This window comes from Monodelphis domestica, chromosome 6 (assembly GCF_027887165.1).
Source record: "Monodelphis domestica isolate mMonDom1 chromosome 6, mMonDom1.pri, whole genome shotgun sequence".
NCBI classification, from domain to species: domain Eukaryota; kingdom Metazoa; phylum Chordata; class Mammalia; order Didelphimorphia; family Didelphidae; genus Monodelphis; species Monodelphis domestica.
The window spans coordinates 123382921-123401815 of record NC_077232.1 but is presented as its reverse complement, the minus strand read 5'-3'; the positions used below and the strand labels follow the sequence as shown (position 1 = coordinate 123401815).

The 18895-nt window shown below is 37.8% G+C and overlaps 1 protein-coding gene across 5 annotated transcripts in view; it reads left to right on the top strand.

Moving 5' to 3' along the window:
- ARAP2 (ArfGAP with RhoGAP domain, ankyrin repeat and PH domain 2) overlaps nt 1–17770 on the top strand; it is a 224507-nt gene extending 206737 nt beyond the window's left edge. For 4 of the 5 annotated variants that reach the window (XM_056802513.1, XM_056802512.1, XM_007496580.3 and 1 more), the window contains 3 exons: nt 2213–2276; nt 10582–10716; nt 14535–17770. In XM_056802513.1, coding sequence (XP_056658491.1) covers nt 2213–2276; nt 10582–10716; nt 14535–14885 — 550 coding nt within the window. In that variant the 3' untranslated portion in view covers nt 14886–17770. The remainder of the gene's footprint in view (nt 1–2212; nt 2277–10581; nt 10717–14534) is intronic. The other variant, XM_056802514.1, reaches the window with a different exon arrangement.
- The last annotated feature ends 1125 nt before the right edge of the window (nt 17771–18895 follow it).

The following is an 18895-nucleotide window of genomic DNA, read 5'->3' as shown; positions in this document are numbered from 1 at the left end:
CATACATTAATTTGAGGATAATTTTATCTTGAAGGAAGCATGCAAAGAAAAAAAAATGGAGAGATTAATGCAACCAAATAAGGCTTTAACTAAGAAAGTGAATAAAGCCTAATGATCAAACATAGGATGGTTTCTTAGGAAGGCAAACAAAGCACATACCCAAAATGAAATGAATAAGGTCAAATGCAGACTTAGTGAATAGTTATTTTTGTTTTATCTACCAAGGAATCTTAAATTATTTTGATGTCTAAGTGGAAGACATTTTATTGTAAAAGAGTCCATAAGGTAATTTTTTTCCTACTAACATTGTTATCATTATTACCTTGGTAATCAGCAAACAGTAAGCATGACATAACCTTTTACTTTCTACATCTTTAATAATGAAATGGTAATGATGGTCTTTGGCCATATATCTCAAGACAAAAGCCTACTTGTACCTTCTCCTAACCTTAGTGAGGATTCCTCTAATAAACATATTTAACCATCATGAATATTTTAAATATTCTGGATAGGAAAGTAGGCAGCAGATAGGTTAATAGTTATTCAGCTCTCTTGGTCCCCCTTTTTGGTGTTAACGTAGGAGGTTTTCACCTTGCCCTGGGTATCTTTCCCTCCTCCAGACACCTCGTATATTGGTCCCTTGGGGATCTCATAGTTGCATTGTCTCTGGCAAAGATCTCTCCTTTGTATTCTTGGATGAACCAGGCATCAGTAAAGGACATTAGTGCCTTTTGCCCCTTTTCTATAAGGATATCTGACAGGGCAAGATGAGGATCTCCTCCCAAGTTATTTTAGCCTCTTCCTCTTCAGAGCACTTCCCCTAGTATGTGTTCATTTCAAAATGTTGACCCAGCAAGCATTTTATTAAGAACTGATTGTGTTCCAAACATGGCAGATAATAAAGTTTAAATAAAATGGCAGTTCTTATCCTCTGGATCTTATAGCCTAACAAAAGAATAAGACAAACAGAAATAACTAGAATGATATTGCATAATAAGTGCATTTGAGAGGTAGAAAAAAAATGCTAAATGAAATCCAAGAAGTCCAGGGTGAGGTGGATAGATGAACCAATGACATCTTTTAGCAGATGCTGGTTGAGTTAGGTTTTTACCTGCATACCTTCACAGATATGTTTGGCTGTAGAAATTCAGCTGGACCCTTTAGGTACAGGAGATAGAATGACCATAGGTATGGAGATGTCTCGAATATCTTGAAGGAATTTGCAATAGTATTCTGTAGGGAAGAGAGAGGGAACCACCAAAGATACTGAACATAATAAAGACAGACTAGCCTTAGCAGCAGGTAAAACTGCAAGACACATTTAGGTGTGGAGGAAGGGCAAAGATAATAAATTAAAAAACTCTTTGCTGTTTTTTAGGCATCTGATAATGAGGGCCTTGGGTGACAGTGAAAATTAAAAGGAAGGGAACAAATGGGAAGGCTACTGGAGAATTAGATCCAAAAAGAACTTGGTGACTGAATCTGAAAGACAAGAGGAAAAAAAATCAAAAATAATCAAACATGGGAGGTTGGGAGAAGGCTGGTGTTTTAGTCAGAAATTATGATGTCCCTGATCTTTGTGCTTGCCATTTTTGATATGGAATTGCAGCAGCAATAAGGCTGCCCCAGATGAATTCATAACCTTTAAAAATTGTCACTTCTGCTATAGCTGGGAAAAATCTGTAGTTAGGAATCCACATGTGGCTTATTTTTCCCATCTCTCCTCAGTCACATAGATGAGAATTTTCAATCTTTAACTTCGTAATTAGGTAATGTGTTACTGCTTAAGATAGCCATGTTTGAATGGGTACAAATGTACTTTATTATCCATGGGCTCAGGGTTATCTGAAAGTTTTTATTCAACTTCATGTCATTTTCTCACATTCACATGAGTTCTTTCTCTGTCTTACAATATTACTCTCTTACTGTGGTAATGAACAGAATATCTTCTCTTCTTGTCTTCTAGGGCTGATAAGCAAGTTTTATTTTCACTAAGACTTTGAAGTCATAAACTTTTTAATATTATACATTTAACAGAAACCTGAAATAGCCTCTTCTTTAATATTCAATTTCTGATTACATTAAATCATAAATCAGGAGAATCTCAAGGAAGTTTTTTAATGTGAATGCAGTAATCACCTATATTGTAGGTGACTATTAAAAGTACACAGTTTGTTCATGTATTATGCATTATAATGCTCCTGTTTTTCAGGTATATGTGTTGTGATGGTCCGCAAACACAGATGGAATGGTTTAGCAGTATTTTTCTTGCCCAGGTATGATATAATATCTATTTATAATTTCTAATAATATCTATTTAGTGTATTTTTGTAGAATTGACACATTTTATTTTTTTGAAATTGAGGGAAGAAAGGTTTTCATATAAGATTTTGTAAGAGAGCCTAGATTAAAGCTGATATTCATGCACTTACATATAGGTTTATATTTTTCACATTCATTCATTATAAAAATATATGAAAGTCATAAGGTGCCTGGAAACAAGTAAGTATACATAAGAATTTGTACCTTCCTCAAAAGGGATGACTAAAGGAGTGTCTTATTTTAGAACATTAGCCTGAGGGATTACTTAATTCTGTTTACTTTTAACATATAAAATTTAATATTTCAGAAAATGAAGTATTGTTTGTTAGTAAAAATATTAAGTATGCTAATACAACGAAGATTGTAGGTATTGCCTTTTTATTAATGGTCAGAGCAGAGCCAGAAGCAAATTCTGGCAAGCTAACCAGAAAATAGGGCAATGATCTAAGAGTTCAGTAGGACTCAACTGGAAACTGAAGAGTTTAATACCTGTAGAAGGTCATGGAGGCAATTATATGCCATGTTTACTCCTTGAATGCCTTAGGGTGCCATCTTTGAGACCGAGAAGGGAAGTATGTTTCTTTTTCAGTGAGGAAAGAATGAGGGCAGGTAATCCTAAAATTTTTAAGTGAGCAACCACAAACATTGAAAGAGATTTTGGAAGTTCATGAGCTAGGCAGGGAAGTGCCTTCCATCTCTGGAGGCCTAATGGAAAGATTAGGAATTGCCAAAGGCATGGAGGCTTACAAAACTCTTGGAAGGTTCTAGATGCCTTCAAGGGCAGTTAATAGCTATAGCTTAAGGGAGGAATTTTGGGGGAAGGAGGGAGCCAGATTAAGAAGTATTTTCCTCAAGCTAGAACCCAATGCCCAGAAAAAAGATCAGAAGTAATTTCTAGAATGACTTAAAAATCCTAGCTACCTGTCAGCCAAAAAATGCCACAGGCTTGAAGCCTGAATGTTTGGAATAGTAATAAGATTAAGACAGCTGGCCCCAGGGACAGTACTGGAAAGAAATCAGTAAATAAGAGAGCCAAGAAAGATTAAACTCTAATTCCATTTATATTCTCATTAAAAGTCAGTTTTTGCCTTCTTTTAAAATATTTTACTTTTTACATCTCTTTTTTTAAAAATTACCTAATGCCCTTTTATGTTTCCTTATAGCAGTAAAACCTAGAAAATCATGCTATTTCCATAAGGAATAGCAAGAGAAAGTAGTTTTTCTTTCCATAGAAGACCTGAGTGACAGAACTTTAGACAAAAGGAGTATTGGCAGTGGATTCAAAGGGACCAAATAAATAGCCCTTCTCTTTCAGAAGAAAATGAGGCATTAGGTCATTGTGCTAGGCCTAAAAATGATTTCTAGGATGCAGGAGGAGAGGAAGAGTGAGTATTCCAAGCCAAGAAAGATTCAAACATGTCCTGCACTTGCGCTATGCCAGTCATCCCCTCTCATACAAAAAGGACCAGTGGACATCCCATGAAAGAGTCTCACCTTTGAAATAAGTAGAAACCATACACTTCTTGCCATGAAAGCAATAAGGGTGACGGAGGTGGCTTCTGGAGAAAGATGGTTTCCTTTATCTAGGTCACATAGCTGCTAATAAAATTAGTCCTGTATGCCAATTTAGAACAATAGGTAAAGAAAACCATATTCCCTAAAGAGTAGAACCAGCATTAACAACAGGCTCATTACTACATCTCAGGAGAGCCATGGGGGTAAGGCAATTATTAGGGAAGGAATTCCATTGACTCAACACCAACAAAACTTCCAGAAGAAGACACTGAGGCCAATACTTATTTTATCCAGTAGAGCCTAATTTTTAAAGCCTTACCTTCTGTCTTAGAATTTATACTGTTTATTGGTTCTAAGCAAAAGAGGGTGGGGGTGAAGTGACTTGGTCAAGATCCCACTGCCAGGAAGTATCAGAGGCCAGATTTCAGTCTGAGACTTCCTGTCTCTAAGCATGGCTCTCCATCCATTGAGCCACCCAGCTGGCCCCTTGAGTGATTTATTTTTAGTTAAGACAGAGGAAATGGCTTTTTCACTGAGTGCAGCAGAGACAATAAAAAATGGACCCCAAAGCAACCTTAGAGGAGAAAAGCAGCCTCCATGGAGGCCAAAACAGACCAAGAATGGGAGACTCCATTCCTAAGTGAGAAAGGGAAAGCTAGAGAAGAGCAGAGCATATGCCATTGTGCGTCACAGTCCAGAGCTACCTTGGAGTGAGGAGCTGGAGTCAGCTCTTCTAGAGGAGGTTTCCTTATTGCTCCAGCTGAGACCTGGTTCTCCTTGCTGGGCTTTCAAATGAGTGAGCAGCGGGAACATTCCCTCTCCTGTGGGAGGAACCCCAGGAGCTCAGAACAAGGGTCTGTGCTAAAGGAAGGCAGGGAGGAATCCAAGACTCCAAAGGACAGGAAAGAAAGTGGATCCTCTTCAGCATTCCCAGAATGCAAGGAGCACTAATAGAGTGGAAGGTAAAGAAGGCAGAGAGAAAGGGAAAGAACTTTTACTATTTTTCAGGATGGAGAGTGTCTCAGGGAAGTGGCCCTTGGACCAAGTCTCACAAAAAACTAAGCATCCCAAAAAGTAGAGGGGAAGAGGGAATAGAACAACCTTGGAGAAATTCATGGAGGAAGGGATGAATGGCTGAATTGATTTTGTCAGTCAGTTAACAAGGATCTATCCAATACCTGGGGTGTGCCAGGCCCTGCCCTGAGGGATTGAAACTGGACCAGCTCACACTCCAATGGGGAAATAGCCTGAACAGGACAACATACAAACAAAATAGAGACCCCAAGATGCACCAGGGGCAGCACATGGAGGGAATGAACTCGGGGCCTCAACAAAGGCCTCTGGTAGAAAGTGAGGCTCCAGTTGGAACTGGAAAGAAGCCAGGGACAGCTAGGGATGGAGAGGAGGAAGGAGAGAATGCCAACCCTAGGCCGGAGGCCAGGGAGGTGACCCTGAGTCCTTGGCGCTGGATGGCAGAGGCCTTGGGAGAGGAGTGTAAAGAAGGCTGCAGAGGCAGGAGCGAGCAGGCCATGAATGAGTCTACTACTTGACCCTGAAGGGGGAAAAGAAGCCATTGGGGTTTATGGACTTGGAGGGGGGGACAGGGTTGGCATGGGGGGGATGGTGGGGAGGACGGACTTGGAGAGAAGCCATTGAAGTAGTTCCACAGGTAGGGGGGCCGATGCCAGTGTGAGAGGAGAAAAGAGAGGCTGCAGAGGGGCAGATACGGGAAAATCAACAGGATTGGGCAGCAGATTGGATTGGGAGGGAAGAGAAATTGGAGGATCCTTGGGCTGCTTCAGTAGAAGGGAAAGATCAAGTCACGTGGTAGAGCTGAAGCTGAAGAGGTGGTCCATGAGAGAAGCTTCCAGGCCAGCCAGTGAGGGAGGATGAGGCAGGGAGAGGCCAGAACCCTAGGCCGCCCCGCTAGTAAATAGCCCAAGTTCTGTGGTATTCTCTTGTGTCCAGCTTTTCATGGCTTTGCGGACACAGCACACCTGTGATATCGGGGATCTGGGCAAAGATGCCATTTCCTGCTCCAGCAGATGAAGGCAGACAAAGGCTGTAAGTGACTGCCCAGAGGCACACAGAGTGTCTGAGGCTGAATTTCAATTTAGGTCTTCTTGACTCCAGGCTTTAAACAGGGAGCCACCTCGCTGCCATCATAAATTAGATAATTAGAGGAAATTTGGTTCTCTATCCTAGACGCCCGTCCCTTTTTCAACCCTATATGTGGTTGCTGGCTCACTACCCTTGCTTGGGGGCTGATATCCCTTTTTCTTATGTTGGGTACAATCCTTTTTTTTTTCTTCTCACAGAAAGCAGTCTCTTAATGAGAATTCCTCTTATGAAATCTTTTATAAACCACAGGTTATTGCCGTCATTTCTTGCTTTCTGGGTCATCTACAGAATTCTCTTTTTGGGTAGGAAGTTTTGGTTCCTTTTCCTCAAAGTATAATTCTTCATAATCCTCAAGAATAAGTGTTTGGAACTCTTTTAGGCAGCCAGGTAGCTCTGGGCCTGAAGTCTAGAAGACCCAAGTTTAAATCCAACTGCACCTATTAACCCAGTTCGTGGTAAATTACTTTGTTTCTCTCAGACTCAGTTTCTATAAGCTAAAATGGAGATAATAACAACACTTATGTCACTCGGCTGTTATGAGGAGCTGCTGAAGTACTGCGGAAAACTCCTGGCAAATCCTAAAGCTGCTGTAAAAATGCTGGCTATTATTTTTTCTTTGTCGAAAAGCCTCTATCCTGTTTCAAGTTTTCTTTTGGCCTTTCTCTTCTCTTCCCTTCATCTTTTCTCTCGTTTACCTCCTCAGCCCAGCCTTTGGTTCTTCTTCCTTCAAGTGCTATACAAACCCTTGAGTTGGGGAATCTTTTTTATTTTACTAAGGAGGTTTGGAGGAACGACTTTTTCATAACTCCTTCCCTCAAACATAAAAGCTCTTTGCTTCCTATAGCTGAACGGCATCACTGTCTCCCACCTCTGATGGGATGAGACTGGGTACAAGCTGAGTCTTTGACCTAGAAAGGTTGTGTAGGAATCCCTACAGCTCTCTCCCTAGGAGACTGTTTTTAGTTACTATGGCTGAGATCCAGAGTTTGGGGATTGGAGGATGTTGAATTCGAACTCTTATTAAATTTTCTGATGTTATTTATTTTTTTCTTTTAACCTAGTATGAGGTTTCTGGCCCCTTTTTTGGATTCAGCTTTTTTTATCCCATATATAATAATCCTTTTTTCTTGATTTTTTTTTTGAAACTTGGACAGATGAGAAAAACAACTATTCCAACATCATACTAGGCCTGTGACCTACTTGGGTCTAGATTCTTAGTAGTAGTGTTCCTACAGCTCTGGGGCAGCTGCCATCCTTACCTAGAGGCTATGTACTCCAGTTTCTTTTGATTATCTGAAGCACATTCATTTTTTCCTTCCTTCTTTAAAGCCCACATTCTCTTCTGTGAAGAGCACCTTCCATTCTTTTTCTCATTTATACAGGAGTATATGTATATATATCATATGTATATTATATATATACATTTTATATATATAAAATGTATATATAAATATACATGGATACTTTCAAAGCTTGGGTCCAAAGAAGGATCAAGATTTTTCTTAACTCCTGGGTTACTAATACTTTTCATTTTCCCAGATTCCCTTTGATGATTCTAGGCGGGCTTTCTAGAATCCCACCATTATGATTTTTGAATATGTACACAGAATAAACTTATAAGAAATCAAATTAGTCCTACCAAAGGAAGAGAAATATTCTCTTATCTCTTTCTTATTAAGTAGTAGGAATATTTATTATCTACCTATTCAAAGCATTGTGATTTTTCCTTTATTTTATAGCTGGAAAGCAATATAGGTAAACATTAGATTATTACTTTTTCCTTTAATTTTTAAGCATCTAAAAATCTACAGGTGGATTTAAAAGGCATGTTAGCTTTACACACACATGTAAATCAGAGTGTGTTTGGAAGGTACTTTTTTTTTTTAAACCCTTACCTTCCGTCTTGGAGTCAATACTGGGTATTGGCTCCAAGGCAGAAGAGTGGTAAGGGCTAGGCAATGGGGGTCAAGTGACTTGCCCAGAGTCACACAGCTGGGAAGTGTCTGAGGCCAGATTTGAACCTAGGACCTCCCGTCTCTAGGGCTGGCTCTCAATCCACTGAGCTACCCAGCTGCCCCCCGGAAGGTACTTTTTAACAGCAAAATTCAAGGTAGTCACTTGCAACATTTTTTTTTAATTTAAGAAGATAGAGAAACTGACTCGATTAATTTTTACAGTTTCCTAATTTACAGTGTGTACAGAACAATGTTTTAAAAGTTCTTCAAATTGTGGATGCCTGGATGTCTATGCCCTTCTCACAAGGATCCTGGTAACATACTTTAAAGATAGTACTGCTAGTCCTTTAGAGACTCCTTTTCTCCTATTCATGACACGACCTCTCCTTTAGGAGAGGAATTAAAGACCCTTATCAGTAAAAATGGATTCTTCCCCAATCCTCTCTAACTACAGAATTGCATTCCTAGTCACACAGTCCACAAGATGAGTGAAATTAATTGGCAGCAATTCAGGTGTCATTCTTTATTAGTGGTGATGTAATCTCCTACTCTTCTTAAAGGATTTAGGAATCATGTCAGGTCATTCACTCCCGGCTCTGGATTTCACTTCTTTTGAAAACCACTTTCTTTGCTTCATTTAATTTATTACCTTTCTTGGTGGCTAATAAACTTTGCTAGTGTTAATGTGACTCTGTAACTAGCTGAAATGAGTTTCATACAGGAAAGACTAGAGGCTGGCCTTTTTGAAGTTTCTTTTAGTCTAGTCATTGACCTTTCATTTCCCAATGAAAGTCTCCCCTCATATTTAAAAAAGGAATATGAGAGCTATATTTCCACTTTCTAAGTAAACAGAGAGAGAGAGAGAGAGAGAGAGAGAGAGAGAGAGAGAGAGAGAGAGAGAGAGAGAGTGTTAGTTAGGTTAGTTAGTTATCTGGGGCATGGCTTTGCCTACCCTTTCTTTCTTAAAGATTTACATTAAATATCTTCTTCTCCATGAAGCCTTTTTGGATGCACTATCAGCTTCCATAGCCTGTCTTCCTAGACTATCTAGTAATTACTTTGTACTTATGTTTTATCAGAATGTATTTAGTGGGTGTGCATATATATATGTATATAATATTCATTTATTATTTATTTACTGTCTCTTCCATTAGGATATTAATTCCTTGAAAACAGGAATTCTTTGTACTTATTTCCCTAATTTAGTATCTGGCACCTACTGGATGCTTCATAAATGTTATTAATTGAGTAAGTGTGACAGTAGTAGAATTCGAACTTGGTTTTTCTAATGCTAAGACAAACTTGATACTATTATTTGATGTTTTTTAGTTTTTACTTCTGGGGTAATTCCATTGTGAAATATCCACCAGGTCTTCTCAGTGTTTATTTTTCCTGGTAATGAATTAAATATTTTTAAAAGACTATGACTTATAAGATATCTTTTAGCATCTTTAGTGTACAATAGTGCCCCTAAAGTGTCACCATTACTCTATACAATTCCTTGGGGAAGCTTTCCATATTAGGAATAACTAGTCATAGAAATACTTTAAAACATTTTAACCCAAACACTTTAAAACATTTCTCAACTAGGCATGTTGAGGAGGTTTGTTTAAAGTAAGTTAAGAGATTAAAAAAAAGTGAGGGTAAAGAGTATATTTTGTCTGTGAAGAAGTTAAATGTTTGTACTTGTAACAAATTTGGATATTCCATATTTATGCAACACATTATGAAAACGTTAAATTTGATCAAGAAGGTCTTCACAAACTTACTTTATCCTGAAATATTTTCCTCAACCTTTAAAAAAACGAGCACCATGTTCACCATGCTAAAGTGTAAGGATCTGTTGCCATTTCTTAAAATAAATGTAAATAAGGAACAAAGATCTAGCTTTATAGTTGTTAAATAACTATTCTCACAAGAACATATTTTGAAATTCACACTTTAAAAGATATTTTATTGAATACCATTGCTCATTTCTTATCTCATTTTTTCTTCTAAAATTTACCTTCTTCCATAAAGGAAAAGGATTATTTAGACACTTGCTGTTACTTGATTACCATGTCACAAATAAATTATGAGCAATGTATGCCATATTTTCTGTTGGATAATCATTTTTTGTAAAATATTCTATTTAAAAGATGAGAATGTTTACACAAAATGCTTTTAAGTAACAAAAATATCAAGTGGTTAGAAGTAAGGAAAGTATCTAATGGTCATGACGCCTTAGTTTAATTTGGAATATAGAAAGTAAACAATTTTTCCTTCCAAAACTTTTTCTTTGGCATGGTTAAAATAATAAAAATAAAATTTCTTTGATTTTGGGACAAAGAAATCTAAGAGAGATATATTCCTTTTCCTACACAGAATAATTTTCCCCGAATCTCCAAAGATTTTTTTTTTTAGCTTTGAGAAATAATATAAAGGACCCATGTTTGCAACTTAGAAATTGAACTGAGACCTCAAAGCACAGTTCACTTAACAGTCTGAGATTCTACAGCAACAGGACTGTGGCATCAACCTAATAATTGCAAATAACATTCTTATGAAAAATGGATGGTCTTATGTGGAGATAAGGCAAAAGAACTGAGTGAGTTGATTTGTGTGTGTATAACATAGTATGCATCATAATACAAGCCCATGCCAACAGCCAGAAATTGTGTCTCCACAGCATGATAATGATATATGGCCACCTGCTGGAAAAGAGCGTAAGCGATCTATTACCAAAAATCCCAAAGTTGGTGGTTTGCCTTTAATTCCCATCCAGCATGAGAAAAATACTAACCAAGCCAGAAGAAATATAGAGGTAGGTTGGGGGTTTAATATGTTTTGTATTGGATTAGAACATAAATTTCATTTTCTTGTGCAATGTGTAATTTTGCAATGATAATTAACTGTTGACTTCAATTAAATATTAAATATAGATGTTTTAACTCTTGTACTGAGCAAAGAATATTCAGGAAATATTTATATCCATCTTGCTCTAGAATCATAGAATTCTACTCTATCTGAAAGGGAACTGTAGAGATTTTTCTCTTCCATGTTTCTTCTTCTAGATTAAATAGACTGAAGTTCATAGAGGTTGTGTTTCTGGTCCAAGGTTTCATGGAAAACTTGGAATAAAGGTTTCCAGCTCTGGGCAGAACTGGGATTCTGACCCTGAATTACTTTCCAGTTCATCATAGAACCTGATCAATAACTATGACATTTTGCAAAGAACCTGATTATTAATTTAGTGAATTTGAATTTAACATTTTTTTATTCTTGAGACAGGTATTATTTAATAATATCAACCACATGCCCTGTACCATGTTATCCTTTATCCCCAAAGTAGCTAGGTAGTGTCACCTTCAGAAATTCTGTTGTTAAATATTACAACCAGAAGTTAGGTTTAAACACTATCCATTGTAAAAAAATTGGTTTGGAGCTGGGGTAACAATGCTTTTATACTTTACAGTGACCTATCAAGTTTTAGTGCTATGGGAACTAATGGTATTTCTCAGCCAGGTTAGTGGCCTGAGATGGCCCCTGGGCGTCCACAAAGATGCACTGGTATCTTTGATGGAGGCAGTTATTTTTTTTCCCCTTTTCATCTAGAGAATGAAACATGAATTGATGGTTGTTACATAGGATTTAGTTACAGTGTAGAAGTTCACAGACTGCTGAAATTTCTAAACTTCCTGAGCCTCATACATGCATGAATATCTTAATTGAAATAAACCTATGTTCCCCTTAAATCCCCTATTGAGGATCCTTGAGGTTTTCAGAGCTCTGTCCTCTACGTCTTTTTACATTCTGAGGGAACTAGTGTAGCACTCAGCTTGTATAACTATTAGCCCCTCCTCTCTCTCCATGACTGGTCTATTAACTTTTATGTTTAAAAATGTTGGGCGTTATGTCTTTTATGTCCTTTCTTGCATCAAGGCATCATTATTAGTGTGTATGTATGCTTTACATTTTTCTCCATTGTCCTTTTGGCTACCCACAATTTTGATGCTTCACAGATTATTTTTTCCCCCAAGATTCACAACCATGTAAACATCACCTTAGGAACATATTTTAAGTTTAATATTAGTTTTAGAGAGTTTGGGACGATTGAAAGTACTACAGTATTTCCTAAAAGCATTTCAGCACACACTTCTTACTCAATTCTGAGCCCAGTTCATTGTCTATTTTTAGATCCTTTCCAAGGATGTGTGTGTGTGTACACATGTGAACAAACTATGAACTCAACCATGCAACCATAGTTGCATGCCATTCTCTTGCCTTTTCTTATGTAGGTTATTGCACCAGCATCTTTTGAATCATCCCATATTTGATGAAATTATATAGAATTCTGGGTTTTGATAATGTCTTGGTCTATAGAGAATTTCATTGATGTGAACTGTACATACAATACAAATATTTTTGGTGAACTTATTACCCTCTTTTATGTAGTTATATAGTTCAATTCATTCACACTGAGGAGAATGGAATGTTATATATTTGTACCCTATAGTCCATTCTATGATTCTAAAAATATAAAGCAATCCATTATGGAAAGTCATTTGCAAAAGCTTTTTAGCTCTTTCCCATATTTTCATCATGATTGAGACTAATCTTCCATTATCGTGACTCATAATGTTTTATAAATAAATTCATATTCAATCTCACTGCTGCCCTTTGTTGCCATGTTTCCTCATTCCCCTTGACTAGGAAACCAAGCATTGGCTGATAGATGGGTTTTCTGAGGTGGCTGGGCATCTTTTTGTGTATCATTTAAAATTTGGTAGAGAAATGATGGCAATAGGAATCAGTGCCTTCCTTTATCCCTTCTCTTCCTTTTCAGTGTCAATTTATAATTTTAAATTATAATTTTATAAATAAATAAATAAATAAAAATAAATAAATAAAAATAAATGAAAAAATAAATAAATTATAATTTTAAAAATACACATTAAGCCAATTGTAAATTCATATAGTGTTTTCTGTCTATCTTTTCCCATTTCTCTACTTTAGGATCATACATGGTTCTTGTTCTGACTGGCCATTGTATATAGATAGCAGATTCAGAAATTACTCCACTGTGTAGCTATTTTTTCTATTTTAAAATTCTGATTTTTATGATTTGGGTAGAGGTGGTGCTTGGCCCGTAACACACCACCTAACCATCTTCCTGAAGACTATATTCGTGGTATGACACCTTGTAAGTAGTTCTCATCACATGAGTAATTATTTTCATGATCAGAACAACATGAGATGACTGAGGCTTTTTTGTTCCCCTTGGATATATGATGAAATCATCTCTGCCAACTCTTTCCCCCCCATTCTGCCTCTCTGAAAAGAACCTGTGCATTGATCTTCCTTTTAATTGACTCATCATCTTCTGGTTTCATTTATAATAATCAAAAATGTTAGAATCATGTGGTTTCATGACCCTAGTACTCAGTGTACTTAGCAGTCATCAAAATTAACCTCACATTCATGGATAATCTAGACACCTCATGATAGTTAGCACCTTCGACTCCCATTTCTGCCATTCTGTCACCAACCTAAATAAGTAAGCAAAAGGGCAGGAAAATATAATTATGTCATTCTTTATTATTCTCATAAATCGTAGGTTACCATGGCCACAGAATTCATTAGCTAGTGAACAGCCAACTAATCATGAGTTTATAGTTAGCTAGGTTGGCTTTAGGAAAATACACATAGTTTGTAATTGTGCCTATATTTGGACAAAGCCTCGTTTCCAGCATGTTAGAATCTGCCCAAGTTTGTACTTTAACAGCTTAACCTTCAAGGACTCAGGGTCAGCCCTGAACCGAAATGAGGTTTTTGTGTGGGACTTCTGTGACCCAGAAAGGAGTTTACAAGAATTTTGCTTTAATGGGGGGCTCGATGGATCAGAAGACCAGATTTAAATCCTTTATTTAATCAGAAGATCAGATTCTTTAGCTGCTGGAGTAAGACTAGAATGAGACTGCCCATGCTTGAATTTATATGACGACTAGTAGAATCACAGGCAATTATTAATGTAAAGCACTTTTAAAAGTTTGGTGTATTATATAAAGTAAGCTCTTATTATCAGTAATACTAAGTTTGAGCTCTAAAGTGACTTATATTGTTCATGTTTTATAGTGTCTGTATTTTGAAACAATCTTGCCTCTAAAAAGAAAGAAATAGACTCAAGTGGAAATGTGTATGATATTTTATAGCCAGTCTTTATAGATTACTATGCTCTTTACACGTCTTTAGGACCTAGGACAGGACATTGCATTTAGTTAAACGTTTAGTAAAATTTGTCAAATGGAAACAAATTTAATGTCAATTGGAAACACTGCGTCATTTTGAAAATTATTTGGAAAAAACATATGTGGTATAAATTGTCCTGAGCAGTGTATTTGCTCAAAGATTAATTCATATAACTTTCAGATGTGTTGCTCTATTGGAAGAGCCAACGATTTAGTTAATGTCATGAGTTCAAATCCCAGAAATTATCAACTATTAACTACTACAAAACCCTACAAAAAATTCTTTGGCAGAATTGATTCTTAAAATTCTCATACAAAATGAATAAACTGAAATCACAGCCTGCAGTTGTATGATTGAGAGTTGCTTTCATGTCAACTACTTTGTTTCATTTAGAATGCAAAAGCAGGAGTGGAAAGGCTGAAGCCCCCTGAAAAGCTGGACAAAGAGCAAATAGAAGGCAGTTTAAGAGAGCGAGCCTCCATGGTGGCCCATTGTCTGGAACGCAAGGAAGAAAAACACCGAAATCGGACTAAAAAACACCGCAGCTTAAATTGTCTGGAGGACACAGGCGCGGATATTCTCCACAGCCAACAAAAAGCACAGAAAGACTTCAAGATTCTGAAGAAGACTGAGGACAAGAGTAGCAAATCTAGCCCGGAAACAGATAACAAATTACCATCCAAAGTGATCGAGGAACTCAATGTTGTTCTGCAGAGAACAAGAACCCTCCCCAAAGATCCGTGATGGGCGTTTGGTTTCCTTTAGATCGTGTATAATAGACTCTTGGTTCATGCCCAGATCGACCGCTGCTGGTCTCCCGATTTGTAATGACTACCCCGTGCCAAGAGGGTGAGTGTGTGTAAACGCCAAGTGAGGATGGTGAGATTTTCTGTGGCAAATAGAGGTGGGTGTAACGTTAGCGTGGAATCACTCACTTTTGCAACGCCGGAGGTTCGCTCTGCCTCGGAGAAGTGGCAGAGACGGTGATGAAAAGGGGACGCCTCGCCACGCACTGTATGTAGTATATGTATAGAACGTGTTTTTTCCCTCAATGATTTCATTGAAGTTGATACTCTATGTAACACATATTGCACTTTGAGAAACCGTGTGTTAAGTTGCTGCATGATGTTAGGTTTACAGAGGAGACGCCTCCAGGGGACGCGGTTACGTGTGGCTCAATCTGAATTAGTCTTTGAAAAGAGGGGAAGAACATCCCAGATTCTTCCCGACCAGGGCGGGGGCGGGACGAGCTCCCGGGTCTGCTTCGGGTCTGCTTCGGGTCCGCGGTGACCGACGCCGTCTCTGCAAGAAGGGAATTCAGCACTTTGTCTGTGGGGTTTTCCGTGGGACGGTTCCGATGACTACAGGGCCTTCCTCTAGACGTGGGGCCCTTTTCTTAGTGTTTTGAGTGAAATAAGCCATAGATTACAGGACTAACTTTTCGTTCTTTTTAGCTGACTTGAAAGGCCAATGGATTACAAAGTGATGGGCAAGCCTTGAAAGGAGCACAATGATTCTGTATTTTATTTATTGCCTGTGGAAGAGCAATCTGTTGAATCCATATAGCTATGTCCCCCTCTGTCCCCCTACAGATATATGGACATGTATGTCGGGGTGTATGTACAGAAATATACACACATGATATGTATATAATTGATGTCGATAATCTATGCTCCTTTCAAGATTTGCTCATCAGTTTGTAGTTGGTAAAGAAGCAAATGTACATGTATGCATGGGCACATGCACATATGTGTATCATTGTGTGTGAAGCACAGAAATCATTAAGGTTCCTCTTCCCCATCAGGTAGAACTAAACTGAAAAAAGTGAGACGTGATATAACTATTTGACTGTTGATGTCTCATTTGAATGCCCTGGGTCATAGAGTCATAAAAGGTTGGCACTAGAAGGGACATTGGCATGGATCTAGCCCAACTTTTACATTTTACCAGTGAGGAAGCTACGGCACTTCAGGCCTATGTGATTTGCTCAAAATCAATTTTTTTCTAAAGTCGTTTCTGGTCTTCTCTTAATTTAAAAGACAGTCACCTAATAAACTATGAAAAAGGCAGGTATTCAATATCAACATAAAAAGATATTAATGTCCTTTTCCATTCCAGATCAAATTTTTGTAAAGCACTTAACACAGAGCCTGGCACTTAGTAGGTACTTAATAAATGTTTGCTGCCTTCCACCCTGCTGAATTGGTCCCTGAGTGTGATTTGCTCTTGACACTCCCCAGCTCCTAATTTAACACTGGATTAGGCACCTTTATCCACTAGTTTTCAAGCCTGGAGGAAGCATGATACAGTGAAAAAGATCCCTGGCTCTGAAGTCGGAGGATTAAGGTTCAAATCATGCCTCTGACATCCCAGACCCTTCACCTCCTTGCCCCGAGTGTACGGGTCTGACATGAAGGCGTCGGTGTTAGCTGAGCATCGATGTCCCTCTCTGCTTTAGTTCTGTGATCTTTACAGATAATGTAAATTTTTGTGTTGGAAAGCATCTACTCAGCACAGTATTTTCTTTCCTGGCACTCTTCCTTTCATTATGATTCACTTGTCTTTTAAATGTCTAGTGCTCATCTGTTCTAGAAATATCATCAAGAATGATCATACTCTTTGGCCAGTACAGAAACTCATGGCGCATTCCGTGATTTATGGGGCCATCATTGTTTCTCCAGTGGTGGTAGGCTAAATAAGTGCTTCAGGCAGCAGAGAGTACTCAGTGAAGGGAGGAAGCTGCTCTTTAAGTGGAAATGACTTGTAAAACGAATGAAAAACTGCAGGACAGTTTATGAAGTATTCACAATTGTTTGGGAACTTCTGTTGGCAGAAACTATGACAGGTGAAAGAAAAATCAATCACAAATGAACTGCTATTCAGAATCAGTCGTGCTTTAGTTTAGTTTTTGTTTTTAAGTATGGAGGCATGCTGAGCATGATCTGTTTTGAAATTGGTCTCTTTTTAAGGAAAGTTTCCACAGGATTTGATGTATCCCAATATAGGATATAGGTTTTACAAGGATCAATTCCTATCCCTTCAAACATCACCTCCTTTATTTTTCTACTCTGTTATTATAAGAATCAAATGCCCTCCTGTATGTAAAGTGCCTTGTAAAGTGCTTTGTAAATGCCAATTTTTATTTGTTTGTAACTATGCCTTAAGAATTCTGTAAAAATAGGCTTTTAAAAATCTGTTTAAATGTGACTGCAGTTCTTCCCAAGGATATGCACACGTTGAAAATGGTTCCGTTATAAAGAAGTACCAGTTTACTTGAAACAGGTGGTGCCTGGTGTTCCCAGACTGTGGCTGAACTTTCTGCAATTTAGGATTCTGACATCATCAATAAAAAAGGGGGGGGAGGGGGATCCTTTCAAAATCTGGTGGCACTGTTTTGTTTCACTAACATTCATTTCAAGTACATTATTCTGCTGTTCTATTTAAATTATATAACCTGATGGCTCCTTAATGCTGCACTGAGAATTCAATGTCAAGTCAAAAGCATCTGGAGCAGAAATTTGACTTTTGTGCAACTAGATGCTTGTTTGCCCTATTATTTTTTATCACCCTTCAATTCTGAAATGTGTATGTGTTGTATATTGCCAGAATAAATAATATTTTCTTCAAAATGTGTCTCTTTTCTGTATGTTATATTTTGAAATTTTACCTGCCATTCAACATCTTCACATCATCTCTTTTTGACTTTTTCCTCTCTTTACCCCAACTTGAGTCATTTAACATCAATTACAGTGTCTGATTGAGTCTGCTTCTACAACTTCACTTCCCATTCCTGCTGCCACTGCCATAGCTAAGGGCCTTAAAACCCCAGACTTGATTATTACAAAGTCCTCTTCATAGAGTTGTCCTGCCTCTAGTCTCTGCTACAAACATACACCAGATTCCTCTTCCTTATTCATAACTCTGCCAAGGCAGCATGGCAGAGTAGATTGCTACACTTGGAGTCAGGAAGACTTCAATTCAAATCCAACCTACAGACACTTCCTAGCTATTGGCCTCAGTTCATTTTTTAAAAATTTTCTTATTTTTAAAATATATTAAAAATTTTTTTATTTTAAAAATATTTTCCCATGTTTCCATATTTCATTTTCTTTCCCTCCTTTGCGTCAGTTCATTTGAAAGATGACAAGGATGAGGAGGAGATAGCAGGGAGAAGTATTGCACTAAATAGCCTCTAGTATTCTTCCCAACACTAAATCTGTGGTCCATTGAGTATGCCATTCACTTGCTGCAAAATTCATTACTAATTTTCAGTAACTCAGGTTATTTATTGCCTAATGAATAAAATACCAGCCTCTTGGCTTGGCGTTAAATACCCTTTTCCCTGGCTCCATCATATCTTTCCAGCCTTATTTTAATCTCTTACTTCCAACTCACTGAGCTATTTATCAGTTCTTGATCATACTTTGTATTTTCTGCTCTCCGTGACTGCACTTCTGTACCCAGAATACCCTCACTCCCCCTGGCCCACGTATATTCCCACATCCACCTGTAAAACTCTTCTCCACTTTTTTAGAGCTCAAGAAAAAACAAAGCTGTGGGTTGGATTGGGAGGGGGAGAGTAGTGTTGTGCCTTATTTATCTTCATGTCTTCCTCAGCAGCTAACGTGGAGACTTGCACACTGAAGGCACTTGCTCATTTTCTGTTAAAATGAATTAAACATACTGTGGAGTTGAATAGTTTTTTAATGTGTCAGCTTTTTAAAAATATCACCACTGCAACCACAAAAGAAAAA